General features: G+C 40.9%; 1 protein-coding gene across 6 annotated transcripts in view; it reads left to right on the top strand.

Moving 5' to 3' along the window:
- PHACTR1 (phosphatase and actin regulator 1) overlaps positions 1–16,213 on the top strand; it is a 600,452-nt gene that overhangs the window by 25,412 nt on the left and 558,827 nt on the right. For all 6 annotated transcript variants that reach the window (XM_074398444.1, XM_074398447.1, XM_074398445.1 and 3 more), the window contains exon 3: positions 8,284–8,430. In XM_074398444.1, coding sequence (XP_074254545.1) covers positions 8,284–8,430 — 147 coding nt within the window. The remainder of the gene's footprint in view (positions 1–8,283; positions 8,431–16,213) is intronic.

Consider the following 16,213-nt stretch of genomic DNA (forward strand, 5'->3'; position numbering starts at 1 on the left):
TTGTGTGAGGCAGGGATCGAGGTTTAATTTCTTCCAACATAAATATATACTTGTGTAACCACAAAATATTTATTGACAAGTCCATCCTTTCTCCACTATCTTGTAGTGGGACTCTTGTCATAGTCAAGTGACTGCTCATATCTAGGTCTGTTTTTAGATTCTGTATGCTTTTCTGTTAATCTATTTATCTTACTTTGTTTTTGTATTCTATGTCTTTATAATAAGTCTTGATATCTTCTACTGTAATCCTCCAACTTTATTACTATTTCTCAAGATCGTGGTGGTCTTCTCCCTCAGCATCTTCATATACATGTTAGAATTTGCTTGTCAAATTCCAAAAAAAAAAAAAAAACCCCACTGAGATTTCAATGGGAATCACATTGACTCCATAGTTCAATTTGACAAGATTGATGCCTTGATAGTATTGTGTCTTTCAATCCATGAGCATGATTATTGCATATTACCCCACTTTGCACTTACTTAGGTCTTCTTAATTTTTTTTTCAGTAATGTTTATAGTTTTTCATGCAGAGGACTTGCTCATCTTTTTTAAAAAATTTGTTGGGGCCGGGCATGGTGGCTCAAGCCTGTAATCCCAGCACTTTGGGAGGCCAAGGCGGGTGGATCACGAGGTCAAGAGATCGAGACCATCCTGGTCAACATGGTGAAACCCCGTCTCTACTAAAAATGCAAAAAATTAGCAGGGCATGGTGGCGCGTGCCTGTAATCCCAGCTACTCAGGAGGCTGAGGCAGGAGAATTGCCTGAGGCCAGAAGGTGGAAGTTGCAGTGAGCCAAGAGTGCGCCATTGCACTCCAGCCTGGGTAACAAGAGCGAAACTCCATCTCAAAAAAAAAAAAAAAAAAAAAAAAATGTTGATATTTGATGGTTTTGATGTTATTGTAAATGGTACTTAAATTTTTTCATTTTCTAATGTTGCTAATACATAGAGAAAATGATTTTTGTTTTTTTTGTCTGTTTGTTTTTATAAAGTGAAAGCAAGTTTGTTAAGAAAGCAAAGGAATGAAAGAATGGCTACTCCATTGGTAGAGGCATGGGCTGCTCAGCTGCTTATACTTATTGTTACTTCTTGATTGCATGCTAAACAAAGGGTGGATTATTCATGAGTTTTCCCAGAAAGTGGTAGGCAATTCCCAGAACTTAGAGTTCCTCCCCTTTTTAGACCATATAGGGTGACTTTCAGATCTTGCTATGGCACCTGGAAACTGTCATGACTCTGGTGGGAGTGTCTTTTGCATGCTAATTTATTATAATTAGCATATAATGAGCAGTGAGGATGACCAGAGGTCACTCTGGTTGCCAACTTGGTTTTGGTGGGTTCTGGTTGACTTCTTTACCTCAACTTGTTGTATCAGCAAGGTCTTTGTGACTTGTATCTTGTGCCAGCCTCCTATCTCGTCGTGTGACTTAGATTGCCTAACTTTCTGGGAATGCAGCCTGGTAGGTCTCAGACTTATTTTACCCAGCCCTTATTCAAGATGGATTCACTCTGGTTCAAACACCTCTGACATTCCCCCCTCCCTTTTTAAAAAGGAACCCTTAAGTTGTAGAGGGACAAAATACAGTTTCTGTAACTTCTTCGGGTTGAATAGGGGCAATTATATTCCTATTAGGATCTCTTGTACTCAGAGTAGAGAGGAACTCAGAAAGCGTACATATGGCAAAGGCCATTCATAACTCTGAGAGCTGACAAAAGGTGATATTTGGAAGAACAGTAAGTGTTCAATTTAAGAAAATATTCAGTAAACTTATCCCGCATTCCTATACAAACAGTACAACAGCAAATATGTTCCACAACAGTAAAGCAAAATAAGCAAAATTATTCCAAGTAAATTAAATAAGAAGGCTTTCCATGAACTGGGCAATTGTTGGAACCAACTTGATATGGGATCACTAGCTTATTTCAATATGTGACCAGAATTAGAGTATTGATCCAGATTGTTACATTACCCATCCCCTTTGTTTCTTCTGAGCAGCAGCCAGAGATCACTGGTTGGTTCACAGGAATAAGCAGGGTTAGTCTAAATTGCAGGAAAAAAAGGTTAAGGACAACTGATGAGACTAGAGTCAGGTAAACTGTAGTTCCTAAAATATAATTTTTCTCTCTCTGGTCTCCCACTTTCGCTAAAGACAAATCATAATAGAACCAATTTGTTTGTAAAAATAAACTTTAGTCTTATACTTGGTCTGATTATTTGTATAAAGTGCAGCAAGAATAATTATTTTTCACATAGGCTTTTAAGTTGGCTTTTATGGAACTTTGTTTCATAAAGAAACTCAGATAAGAGTTTTTTAAGGCTGAGCCTAGCCATGGTTTTGTACCATTAAATATTTATACGATTCCTCTCCTCTTGAGGTCCCTAGATAACCTGCAGCTCCTGGCCCTCTCAAGAACCCTATATAGGTACTGTGTAGACAAGGTATAAGGCCAAGGTATACAGGTCAAGAACCCTATACAGGTACTGTGTAGACAAGGTATAAGGCCAGTTTTCTCAAGGGGCTTTTATTGGCTCTTTAAGTCAAATTTGCTTCCTCAAAGGAAACCATGCCATTCTTATCAAGGCCTTATTAAAATAACCAGTTGTAGTTGTTCTAATTGTGTCCTGTTGTAAAAGAAAACAGATTCTTTTTTTTTTTTTTTTTTTTTTTTTGAGACGGAGTTTCGCTCTTGTTACCCAGGCTGGAGTGCAATGGCGCGATCTCGGCTCACCACAACCTCCGCCTCCTGGGTTCAGGCAATTCTCCTGCCTCAGCCTCCTGAGTAGCTGGGATTACAGGCACGCACCACCATGCCCAGCTAATTTTTTGTATTTTTAGTAGAGACGGGGTTTCACCATGTTGACCAGGTTGGTCTCGATCTCTCGACCTCGTGATCCACCCGCCTCGGCCTCCCAAAGTGCTGGGATTACAGGCTTGAGCCACCGCGCCCGGACGAAAACAGATTCTTATTGCATGTACGCAAACAACTATATTGCCATAAGTTAAGAATATTCACAAATAGTTTAAATTTTGGAGAAATCAGGTAGAGAGAAACTAATATTCTCCAAATTCTGTTCACAGTATATTTTACTTAATTGTTAAAAGCTGTCAACAAAAAGAAAAGTTTCCTTGACTCCAAAGTAGTGCTCCAATCAGTGCTGTGGTCTATTTCTTTTGGGCCTGGGGTCTCCTCAATATCATCCTTTTGTGGTTCATCAGGAAGATGTTACCAGAAAGGGGTCCCGATCTAGACTCCAAGAGAGGGTTCTTGGATTTCACTCAAGAAAGAATGTAAGGCAAATTCATAAGGCAAAGTAAAAGCAAGTTTATTAAGAAAGCAAAGGAATAATCAATATCTACCCCATAGGCAGAGCAGCAAGGAAAAAAAAAGATGTTTTGTACTGATATTATATCCAGTGACACTGAGAAAATTACTTATTTCTAATAGTCTGTGGATTCTTATGAATTCCATAGCTATATAATCATAACATATACCACTAATAGCAATTTTATTCTTGCTTTCCAATCATACCTTTAAAAATTTTTTCTTGTCTTACTTCCCTGGCCAGGACCTCCAGTATAATATTAAATGGAAGAGGTGAGTGTGGCTAGAGTCGAGAGTCTTTTGAAAATCCAGGTACACAGGTCCTATCCCCTCAATTCTGATTCAGTAAGTTCAGATTGTGGACCTGCAAAATAGATATTTTAACAAGTATTCCAAGTGATTCTGATATAGGGGTGTCCTAGAAACACACTTTGAGTAAAATTTTTAAAGGGTAAGCTTTACTCACTTGAAAAATTTTCTTAACGGGGATGGAATATCACATCCTTATTTATTCCTCCCGTTCTCACCTCCATCCTCTTCTGTAGCAGATGGATGTATGAAGGATAATTTTCCTGAGCACTCTATTGAGCTACTTCTTTTTCTTTGGCTATACTTCTGGATATAACGTACATTTAAGAGTCTACAGTGTTAAAATGTTGACTGGCTTTAGGAAAAGAAAAAGAGAAACTGCCTTCTTCCCAAGTCAGGAGTCATATTTAGAAAGAAGCAATTATAGGTGATGCGGCAGTGGGGGGCATAAAAAATACATTTGGAAGTCATTGAAGTCATAGTTGAATTCAATCCTTTTGTACAGACACCTGCATCCACACAGACACACATATAAACAATCATGTGGGTGTTATCACATGATAGAAACAGCATGAGGGGGAAAATATATTCTAAAGGATGCAGAGTTATATAAAATAGACTTAAAAATAGGAAATTACCTGGTAGAAGTATGGATATCATGTAGTTTTCTAAATATAATTCATTACAAATCAAAGGACCAATGTATTTTCTTAGATTTAAGAGACAAAACATACCACGGATATTTATGGAAAGCAGAGATACAAGAATAGCTAAAAATAACACTAGAGTATTAGACTTATGCAGAGACTTTAAGATCATATCTGACACTTGCATTTTTACAGTGGAGGTGAATGATGGTAGAGCGACTTGCCCAGTGTCACTTGGGTGAGGTAGTAGTACTACTGGGAGCAGCACCCACCATCCCGATGCCTACCCCCAAGGCTCTTCTGCTGATGTCATGCAGCCAGAGGTTTTATGATAAGGGGTCATGAATATGAAAGGAGTCCCAGAGATTAAAGAATGTGGAAATATTGGGACAAGCCCATAAAACTGAGTCCTTTGTATAGGATAGGAGGGGATGCATATAAAGGGACTGATTCTGTGTGGAACTGTTACAAAGACTAAGGAAGGTTGTGAGAAAAGAGAGGCAAAGTAAAAAGAGAACAGAAAAAAACAGATGAAGGACAATAAGCAAATCACACATATCAAGAAAATGGAAGATAACAATTAGAAATAAAAATGTGATAAAAGAATTCAAGGCTGGGCACAATGGCTCAGGACTGTAATGCAACACTTTGGGAGGCTGAAGTGGGCGGGTTGCTTGAAACCAGGAGTTTGAGACCAGCCAGGTCAATGTGGCAAAACTCCATCTCTACAAAAAATACAAAACTCACAAAGGCTTGGTTATGGTATGTACCTGTGGTCCCAGCTACTTAGGAGGTTAAGGTGGAAGGATTGTTTGAGCCTGGGACGTGGAGGTTACAGTGAACTGAGATTGCATCCACCAGCCTAGGTGACAAAGTGAGAGCCTGTCTCAAAAAGAATTATTTCAATAATAAAATAGCCTGTAATGAAATAATATGAAAGTGCATTTAAACTCCTTTAAAGAAGGATAAACCTAAAGCGGTAGCATTATTAAGTTCCTAAACCTCTGAAATGTTAAATGAATGATAAACAGAAATTTAGGATGTATGTCTCTGAATTGCGAGAGCTAAGTGCAGTTATTCTTCCAGATGACTTTATCATTTTTCCAGAAACAAAGCTGATGAATGAGAATACAAAGGAATGGGGAATCTCAAATTCTAAACAATCAAATAGACTGCACTAATTCACAGAAGGCACCATTTATACAGTATTTAGAATTGTTTATTTCCTTATATTCTACACTTCCTTAAGAACGTGAACCTAAATGTTGTAACCAATATATTGGTTTATAGCCTATTTGTCCTTTAAAAGTATTAACTTTCATAATCAATTTGATGAGCCATAGGACTCTGTTGCACCTCTTGGAAGAGGAGGCCTTCACTTTAAAACCATGTTTAACAGTAATAAATGGGACATAACAATGAGGCATAAGTCATAGAAAAGTGAATCTGAAAGGTGGCTAATCAACCAAATATATATATACTTAGCAAATCCATTCACAAGTTAAGGCATAGGATTTGAAATCAGGCAGATATGGATTTGGTCCGCAGTGCAGTCACTCATTAGTTATGAGTACTCACAATCCTCCTTCACTTCTTTTCTTTTTTTCCTTCTCTCCGCCCCCCCCTTTCTTTATTCAGAAATATCTGTTGGCCAGGTATGTTGGCTAATGCTTGTATTCCCAGCACTTCAAGAGACCCGAGAAGGAGGATCCTTTGAGGTCAAGAATTTGAGATCAGCCAGAGCAACATATTGAGACCTCATCTCTCAAAAACAAACAAACAAACAAACAAACAAACAAAAAACAACCAACCAAACAAAAAACGTTGGGCTTGGTGGTGCATGCCTGTAATCCTAGTTACTCAGGAGGCTTGGGTGGGAGGACTGCTTGAGCCCAGGAGGTCAGGGCTGCAGTGAGTAAAGGTCATGCCAATGCACTTCAGCCTAGGTGATAGAGAGAGACCTTGTCTCAAAACAAACAAATAAAAATCCTGCTGAACATTTACTATATGCTGGGTTCATGCCATAAACTAATGAGCTTAGTCACTTCACATTTCTGACGGAGAACAGGAAATGTTTATAGATAAGAAATTTGTGGTGCGCCACTTAAGTAAAGGTGCAGATGCAAAAGTGAGCCAGATTTGTTGGGATGACTCCAAGCCAACTGGAGGTAAATAATGGGAGATGAGGATGGGAAAGAAAGGTTGTGAAGGGCCCTGAATTCCAGAATAAGCAGGTTCAGATTAACGCAGAGGACTGATTGACAATTAGAAATCAGGAGATTAGGGAGATAACCTAGCAAAGGATGGGATTATTTCAAGAACGACGGGTTACTAAGTATTTCAGAGAAGCCAAGGAACAATTAGCTTTGACTATTTGAAGGATATTGATGGAGGCTTTTAAAATAACCTTGGTTGAGTGGTGAGGATAGAAACCAGTGATGGGGATAAAAGGACATGATTGGAGTGTAAAAACAGAGACTGATGGCCAGGAGTTCCACGGGAAGGTTAAACAGAATGGGAAGGAAACAGTATGGTACAGATAGAGGGAGCAGCAAGGCCAAAGGCAGGCGTATTTTTCCTAAAATGAGTAGCTACTATACATGTGTGAAGGTAAAACAAAGACCAATGAAAAAAGAAGACGATTCTAGAATGAGAAAAGACAAGGGGAGAGTTAGAACTGACAGCTGAAGTGGAGAGGGAGGGCTTGCACAGTCAGAACAGCACTTCTCCTGAGTCCACACTGAGATGCTTTTTGTAGCAGGGAGGGAACCAAGGCAAGATTTATCCATGTGCTCCAGGTGAGCACTTATTAGATAGAAGAGTGGCAGCTCCGGCCACAAAAAGACTAAGTGCCTACAGCTGCAGAAAGACAAGCATTAAAGGGTTTATCCCATCAATAGGTTCAGCAGGAGCATCAAACAATTCTGATTCACACCCTAGAAACCTTTCTGGTTCTTCTGCTGTGTTACAGGGAGGGTTGCAGGTGGCAGTGCAGACGTTCAAAGAAATGTAAAGTCCCCTCGATCACCTCTCCTGCAGAAACAATGACGCCAGGTTGTAGAGACTGCAAGTCCAATCCAAACACTATTATTTGTGTTCTAAGTGACCAAATAAAGAGAAATTCAGTTAAAATGAATGGATATTTATATAGACACATCCCAGAAGTTAGTAGTTAGAAAAGGCCACTCAATTCCGCATGCATATGCTTAGGCTACATTCAAAATACCAACTCTAGAAACCTTAATACAAAACTACTCCCAAACTTGTAGCCCTTTTTTTTCTCTACTCCCCACCTGTAAGTTGTAAGGGGGCAGATGAGAAAACTTCTAAGGATTTCAGATGTGCTTCTATCTCTATTTGAGCTCTAGGCTGGGAGCAAGGGAGTAGAGGGCTGGGCTGGGCACAATGCCCTCCCCCATGACCAGCGGGACCAGGGCTTGCACCCCAGGAATGGTAACTCCACGCAGGGAGCTGGGAGCGCTGGCCCGGCACGCTAACATAGAGCAGCCTGTGGGCGAAGGAAACTGTAGTGTGCACTTGGGCAGAGTAAGCGCGTTTGGCGGGAGAGGGCACAGTGCTGACTGGGCATCTCTGCATTGGAGTCGTCCCTTTCGCATGAGCCTATCTGTGCCAAGGGCTGGAAACTGGGGCTGCAGGAGGGAGGCGGGGTGTCAGCCGGGAGCACTGGCCCCTCGGCCCTGTGGCTGGGAGAGGAGTCAGGGGGAGCCCGGAGAGCCAGCCAGGGATAGCCTGTTTTCTGCTCCAGTCCACAGATCCTTAACGGATTTTCTTTCTCTCCCTTCACCCCTTTCTCTCCTTTGCTCTCTTTCTTTCTTCCTTCCTCTTCTTTTTCCTTTTTCCCTCTCTTTCCCCCTCCCTCCTCACCCCTTCCCTTCCTCTCCCCTCCCCTTTCCCCTCCCCCTCCCCCGTGTGCGAGCCTCTTCCTCTCCCCTCCTCCCCCTTCCGCCTCTCTCCCTCTTCCTCCGTCTCCTTCTCCCTCTCAGCTCGCCGGGCGACCCTGCTCCTGCCTCCCACATTAATGGCGGCATCCTCGGAGGATGATATAGACCGGCGGCCCATCCGGAGAGTGCGCTCCAAGAGCGACACGCCGTACCTCGCAGAGGCCAGGATCTCCTTTAACCTGGGGGCAGGTAAGGACGCCCCTGGCGCCGCACCCCCGCCCTGCTCCTCCCTCCCCGGCTGCTGCGCCCCCGCCCCTCCGCGGCCCCCTCCCCGGCCCTCCCCGCCGCCCCCCGCAGCCGGGCGCTCCGCAGTCGCGCTCTTTGTGTCTCCGGTGCGCAGAGGGCGTGTGTGCTAGCTGCGGAGTGGGGGAGGGCGGCGCGTGCGGCTCCGCATCCGCCCGAGTCCCACGCGGGCTTCCCCGGCACGGGGAGGAGGAAGTGCTGTCAGTGACCACAGTGACCCCGGGAAGAACCCGGAGCCCAGGCGCGCGCCCGTGCGCAGGCTGCGCCAGCGGGGTCTGGCGAGGCTCCCCGGGCGAGGTTGGCTGGCGCGGCTACTACGGGGTGGAACTTGTTGGTGACATTCAGACTCTGTTGGCTTTGACGGGTAGACGCCGCCGCTGCGGTGTTGGAGTGGAGAGAGGGGGCGGGGCTGACCGCCGGGAACGGAACCTTTTCCTCGCAGCCAGCAGCTGGGAAGCTACCATGCTGGTCCGAATAGCATGGTCTGGGGGATGTAGTTAGGTGACTTGATGCTGTCCCTGGAACTGGTGCCCAAAGTGGCCCAGATCGAATTAAGTGAAAAAGGTAGCTGAGGTACAGGAGGGTGGGAAGGAAGGAAGATAGGGAGAAAAGGAATGAAACAGGGAGGGAAGGGGTGGGGTACGAGGGAAGAAATGAAGGAAGGAAGAAAAGAAAGGAGGGGGAAAGAGGGAAGGAAGGGAGGGGAGAGTGGAGAAGGAAAGCAACAGAAGAAGGACTGAGGGATTCAGAGTCAGAAAATGCCTTGGTTGAGTCCACTCAGGGTTGCTCAATGAGAAAAGCCCACAATCCACTGTTCCCCTCTGCTGCAGCTGCTCCCAACTGGCCTCTAGAGTGCCTTACTCGTGGGTGGTCACTATCACTGGGAAGAAGTTGTTCACGACTAACTTCATAGCTCTGCCTTTTCTGAATGATTCCTAAGCTTCCATCCTAGTTTGTTTTCCTCTCCAAGGTCCCTTGCTATTCTAGCAACTACGGTAAAAGTGAGGGCATTTTCCTGAAGACTACCTTTAAAAATAAGTTTAAAAAGCAGATGATACGCGTGGCTTTAGGAAACTAAACTCTTGGAAATGGGACCAAATCAAACAAAATGTATGTGTGTGTGTGCGCGCGCGCGTATGCCCATGTGTTGGAGCAAAGAGAACCTTCAAGTGATGGGTATTTTATGCTCTGTTGTGAAGTTTGGACAAAAGAGAAAACTCTGTAGAAAAACAAGATACACTGACTAAGCAACCATACCCTTATGGCTGGAAGGATGGTAACTGAATGTGCCAGAGTGACCAACTGCCTTGGAATATAATTTTCCTGTCTTGATGATTTGTTGTTTTAATCATATGTATCTTGTCCTTCTCAAATGTGTGCCTCTGGCTTTGGGGCTGAAGACAAGTTCATTTAGGAAGCTTTGGCATTTTCTGTGGCATGCTGTAGTAGTCCATGGTGTCCACTGTGGAATTGTGAATCCCCTACTTCTATGTTTTAGATTGAGCATATGGTTGTAACGGGTCTTACAAAGGAGTCATTAAAGTTTCTTTTAGGAGAAAGATTGTTTTCCCAACCTAGTGTTATTGGGAATTATTCTGCTGACCCTTTGCTAGCTGACTCAGCTGTATTCTCTTAGTGTCTTTGGCTTAGCCCAGGAGGAACAGAGCCAAAGCAGCAGTTCATAAAGGTTGTTTACCTTCTACTAGTACTTTTATAACAAAACAATAAAATATAGTGCTAAACAAGAGTTTCAGGTTTCAGCTACTACTCAATTACATTGAGCCACTTTGTCACCAGATTAAACCTGATGACTTGCAATCTTATTCTGGTTACATTGCTCTGGAGTCCAATTAAAAGATTGGCTCAGACAGGACTTATCTCTGTTTCCTCTGGAAATAAATAAGCCAGACAAGCACTCAGCTCCTTCTATATGTCCCTTAAAATATTCCTAATGCAAAGTGGCAAGAAAGACACCAGTAAGAGAAATGCGAAGAGGGTATTGTGAAGGGTGGAAGGGCATTAGCAGCCTGCTTTGTACTGCAGCCAGGGGAGCTGTTCTCCCTTTGTGGTGCTGAAGTGAGGCAGAGAAGTGACTGTAAGGTGGGCAGTGAAGGGACTTGTACTCTTTCCCTCCTGTGATGGAACCCCAAAGAAAATGCAGAAGATCTGGCTACCAAAAACTTTTCCATCCCTCTCCACCTATATTTACTGCCTGTTTACTATGCATCACGCCTACTCCTCTACTGCTCAAATCGAGCATTTTTGCTCTAATTTTGCGCCAACTGCTCACTCCTGGGGCTTTATTTTCCAGCTGGTTTCTGGTTGCTTCCCTAACAAAGTAAGATCCACTCACAGATGTTCCTTTCCCCTGCATTTAAGAGTAATTGTAACCCCTTGGTTTAAAAGGCAAACAGCCTTGTTTATCTCCTTGAGCTGCAAGTTGTAATTAAACTATTTGTGTCGTTATCAGCATTGCTGAACAGAGAAGCATGCTCCCAATATATTACATAATCTGGGCATAGGGATAATTTTGTTTCTGTCTTAACAACAATTTATAAACACTTAAGGAAGCAGTCCTGTGCCCTTTCTTTCCACTCCTCTCCTGCCCCCAAACAATTACTTGTTGTTTATTCTTTCCAGAGAATTTTTTTATTGGCTTAAACTGTTTAACTTCGATATTTGCTTTCCCACAGCACTAATTATACATAAACCTATGGTTGATATTTTAGAGGTTTAGCAGTGTTTCAAGGAAATAATATACATATATTCATTTTACTTGACTATCATGAAATCATTAATCTGTCCAGTTACCAAATAAAGTGGACTGGACATTTTGAATATTAATTAAACACTTAAGCATTTTCCAGCTACACCCCATCTTCAGCAGTACTTAATAACATCATTTCAAAAATAACTCACAGCCTGAGTGAAGGATATACTTCTTCACCTACAGTGGCAGGTCAAAGAGTAGCACTAAAATGTGGGTCTTTCATCAGTTTATAAAGATGCTAATTTCAAGTTTCAGCTAAAATTGAAAGAAGAGAGGAAAAATTTTCTGAACTCTGACTTGTTTTTCTAAGAGTCCGTTTTCTAGGTTTTTAATTTCTGTTCAGCATTTAGCAGACACAAACATTGATAGATAATTGTTTGAAGATGGTATAAATGCAAAAGAAAATTAAGTCAATATACTTGTTGAAGGTTACCCAGACACATCAAAGATTAAAACATTCAAAAGGGGATTTTTTCCCCTAAGGAATTCAAATGTGTTAAAAGGACATCCTGGAACAGAATAGTCTGTTCACACTATTAGTAACAAGTGTGTCTAATTGTGTTCTCACTTAGAATGAACATCACTGCCATTTATCTTGTAAGAGTGTAGCCTGCCTTATGAAGTCATTCATTCACTGCATTGCAGTCAGTGCAAGGAAGAATTGCAGCTCATCTGCCAGGTACCTTCCCATGGGCTAGCGTATTCCATTATCTTTATATTGACAATATATAGATTACCTGATACATAGAAGTTGTTGAAACTGAAAAATTCTCTATAATTACACACTAAAGTGAATGAAAGTGTTAAGTAGAAAAATTAAGCACATCTTATATTTCTTATAGGGTTGTCAAAAGAAGGAAAGCAAGTCATCCTGATGATTTATGGTAGTTTAAAACCCGAAAGTAATATGAGGCGCTATTGAGAAAAATGTGTACTTTTCTAATCATAAAGAGATTTAACTTCTGTTGATACATCAGAATTACTTTGTCTGGGGGAGATTTTAGATTAACAGTATGGTCAACACCAGCATACTTATTCTCTTTGGAAAGCTGAGATCTGGTTTGTTTCTGGATGTCCACCAAGGATAGCTGTTTCTGTCCTTCACTGATTTCTTTCACCCTTTCAGGCCCAGAGGATAACGGCAGTCAGAACTGGCTTGCTCTTGTAAACTATATGGATGGATGGGTCTACCAAATGAAATTATAAACTAGGTCCAAGTGTACCTTTTTTTCCACCCTTATCCCTTAGCTAAATAATGGAGGCCCATGATGTTGAGAAGTGGCAGCTCAGAATGTGCCATCGTCACTTAGCAATGAGAACTGCCCCTATGCAAATTGTAAATATTATTGCCGTTCTGATCTCAGATTACTTCACCAACCTAAAGGTTTTGATAGGCATCCTCCTTCAGTCTTTTACTGAAGAATGCCAGTGTGTTCCTCACTATATTTTTTGTTACTTCAATTGCAGATTGAAGGCGGACCATGTGGGTTTGGCTTTTATTTGGTGGCCCAAACTCTTCTTTGAGTTTGAGCCACCAAACATTCAATACAAGTATTGTTTCCTGTATTTGGTAGGCAGAATTCAAATGGTGGATCTCACAGCTCACCGGGAGCCTCTAGTGTGGAAGTTTTCCCTCCTTCTGTGCTGTTAAAGCTAGCTAATCTCATTATGTCATGCATTAAGATGGTACCAATGAAGATCACCCCAGATAATGTAACGAACAATTAAAAGGTACAGGAAAGTAAGTGCAGTTGGCCTTCAGCATTCATGGGCTCCATATCTGGGATTTCAACCAATCAGGGATGGGATATACTTTTAAAAAATGAATGGCTGCATCTGTACTGAACATGTAAAGAATTATGTCATTATTTCCTAAATAATACAATATAACAATTTATATTGCATTTACACTGTATTAGGTATTATACGTAATCTAGAGATAATTTAAAGTATACAGAAGGATGTGCATAGGTTATATGCAAATACACCATTTTATATAAGGGACTTGAGTATCTATGGATTTTGGTATTCACAGGGGATCTTGGAACCAATCTCTCATGGATACTAAGGGATGGCTGTAGTTAACACTATGAGTAAATGGGAAGCCCTTTTCCATAAACATGTCATTTATGAAACAACTAGAACACAGAATCTACGTTGGGTAATTAAATTGTCTTAGAATCTTTGGTCTGAGCGTTATTATTTTAAAACACATAAGTACGGTATTTATAATTATCTTATGGCTATATAGTAAATTACTTTTTTGGTTTGTCTGCATATGTCTATATAATTTAATTCTATAAAATCCTACAGAGGCATATTTTACAGGAAAAATGTGAGGCAAGAGTCAGAATTTGATTCTAATGCATCAATCTCCTAAGGCCATGGGCAAGTCATTTAACCTTTTGGGGTTTGATTCACTCAGCTCTAAGATGAGGGATTTAGATTTAAAGTCTCTGAAGTCCCATTCAGTCTAAAAATGAGGAATACTTCTAACTCTAGCTGTATTACTGAATACATACTGTACCAGTGATTTTATAGATAGTCTTCTTTGTTGTATAAAACATATAAAATAGCATTACAACAATAAGAATGAACATATTTGATCACAGCAAAGTTATGGAAATTTTTGAGTTAGAATGAGTCTCTTATATAGACACATTTATATATATTAGTTAAATATTTTAATTCAAATATTCAGGGATTAGAGTCTTAATACAGTTGATGCTCTCTAGATATCTGTTGTATAATAGAATAAGATATTGAAGAAATTTTAGCAATAAATACAGAGTGAGGAAATTAAATGCTAATTCAGCTCCTAATTGGCATTTCAAGTCTTTTCATCTGTTTTCCTTTATAACTAAAATTAAACGGGTATGTAAGATCTATATTTTGCCTTTACCCTTTTAGATTACTAGGGAGGGTAAACATGTAGGCGGACCAGCTAAATGGCAGAATACTATAAAGCAGCAAAGTATCTCTTTGGAATTCACAGAAAGAAGAATCCTAATCTCTAAGCACTGACCTGGCCATGAACTACAAAGAAACTTCTTTCCCTTTTTATTCATGGGCAAATAAACTGACAGGTTCACCAACTACTGGTCAGAATCAGTGCAACAGATGCACATCAGTACATTTGCATACATAGGTTTTAACACTAAAGCAAAAAATTGTAAAGTTATTTATGGAGTTGCTTTTTAACACATGAATTCATGATCATTATTTAGTGTACAAGAATTAAAATTCAGGTGGGAACAGAAGACAATTTGTAGAGCTGACTTTTTTCCTCCAGTTCCTGGGGTGAAAAGGGGGACATACATTGCAGCTAGTGTCTTGTGTTACGTAAACGAAAGAGCCTGAAAGAACAGTTGATAGAACATTTTCTTCATTGTATGGTACAAGGGAAACTCTAGTATTTCATGTTTTGTTCCTCACTTTCCTTTCCCACTTTGTTAGGTGCTAAAGTGATGTGATTTCAGGGTGGGGGAGTGGGCAATGTGGACATTTTAATTGCTTTAATTTACAAGTCTTCTGTATAATGGAGGATAGTTAAATAAAAGACAAAATCAATTTTATGGCCTTGTTGAATGATGACAGATTAGCATGACTTTCTACACAGTTACTGAAGGACAACAGGAATAATATCACACTAGTAGTTGTTTAACATTTGTGAATGTAAGTGCGGTGTAAAAGCCTGCAGGCCTTGATCCTTTTTGCCACATTTGTATACACTAAACTAGCAATTCAGCTGCAGAATCTTTGATAGCAAATACTTGGGTGGTAACTGTTGATGAGACTTTAACATACATCTTAGTTTTGAGATAATTCTGAACTTTATCAGCATGTTCATTTGCCATTTATAGACATGGAAAGGCCATTATTGCCAGACATCTATCAACCAAACCACAAAGTGGTCGAATATTAAATCATGGTTTAATCAAAGATACAGAAAAACCTGTATTATTTGTGAGTTTCTCTCTTATTTCACCTGAGCCCTTTATGCATTTTTTTTGGTGGGAGGGAGTTGAAAACAAAAAGTAATATTTATAACAGTGTTCATTCGTTCAACAAATATTAATTGAGCAGTTAGCTATGTAACAGACCATTTTTTGGACACTTCGGATACATCAGTTATCAAAACAAATAGCATCTTACTTTCATGAATTTTACTACCAAAAGTGGATTATGAGCAGAAAACATTAGAATATATCAGTAAATTGTATGTTATAAGTTAATGTGTTAAGACAAAAATGAATAAGGCAGGCTAAGAGGGTATGACATATGGGAGCAGGAAGAAGAGAGGATTTCAAGATAGGCAACATGGAGGAGAAGGGATTTGAACATGGTTCTTCAATGCAGGTAAAAGAATGAACAATGCCAATATGGGGTGGGGAGCAGAGTGGGAGAGAGCTGAAGACAAGCAAGTGGAAAGGCCCTAAACCAGAGTGTTCCTGGCATGGGAAGGAGCCCCGTGTGACCAGGGGAGTGAGGACGGGAGATTAAGAGGGGGGATTAAGAGGGAATAGGGATCAGACAAAATTTCGTGGACCTTGCAAAGACTTTGACTTTATTCTCAGTGAAGTGTGGAGCACTGAAGCCATCTGCATAAAGGAGTAACACCGTCTGACAGATTTTTTCTTAAAGGATCACTGGGGCTGTTGAGTTCAGAACAGACTAGAGTGGGACCCTGGGGAAGCAGAGAAACCAGTTTGGAGGCTATGATGGCGAGCCAGAGAAACAGTGGTGGCTCATTCGTGTGGTACAGCAGAAGCAGTGAAAAGTGGTCAGGGTCCTTGTGTATTTGAAGGTGTAGCCAGCAGGTGTTCATGATGGATTAAATCGAGGTTTTGAGAGAAGGTGAGCCATGAGTAATTTGCAGGTTTCACTTGAGCAAAAGGAAAAATGGAAGGGTCATTTGGGGACACAGAAAGATGGTCAGGAGCTCAGAGACAGACATGT

Source organism: Saimiri boliviensis, chromosome 4, assembly GCF_048565385.1.
Source record: "Saimiri boliviensis isolate mSaiBol1 chromosome 4, mSaiBol1.pri, whole genome shotgun sequence".
Lineage (NCBI taxonomy): Eukaryota > Metazoa > Chordata > Mammalia > Primates > Cebidae > Saimiri > Saimiri boliviensis.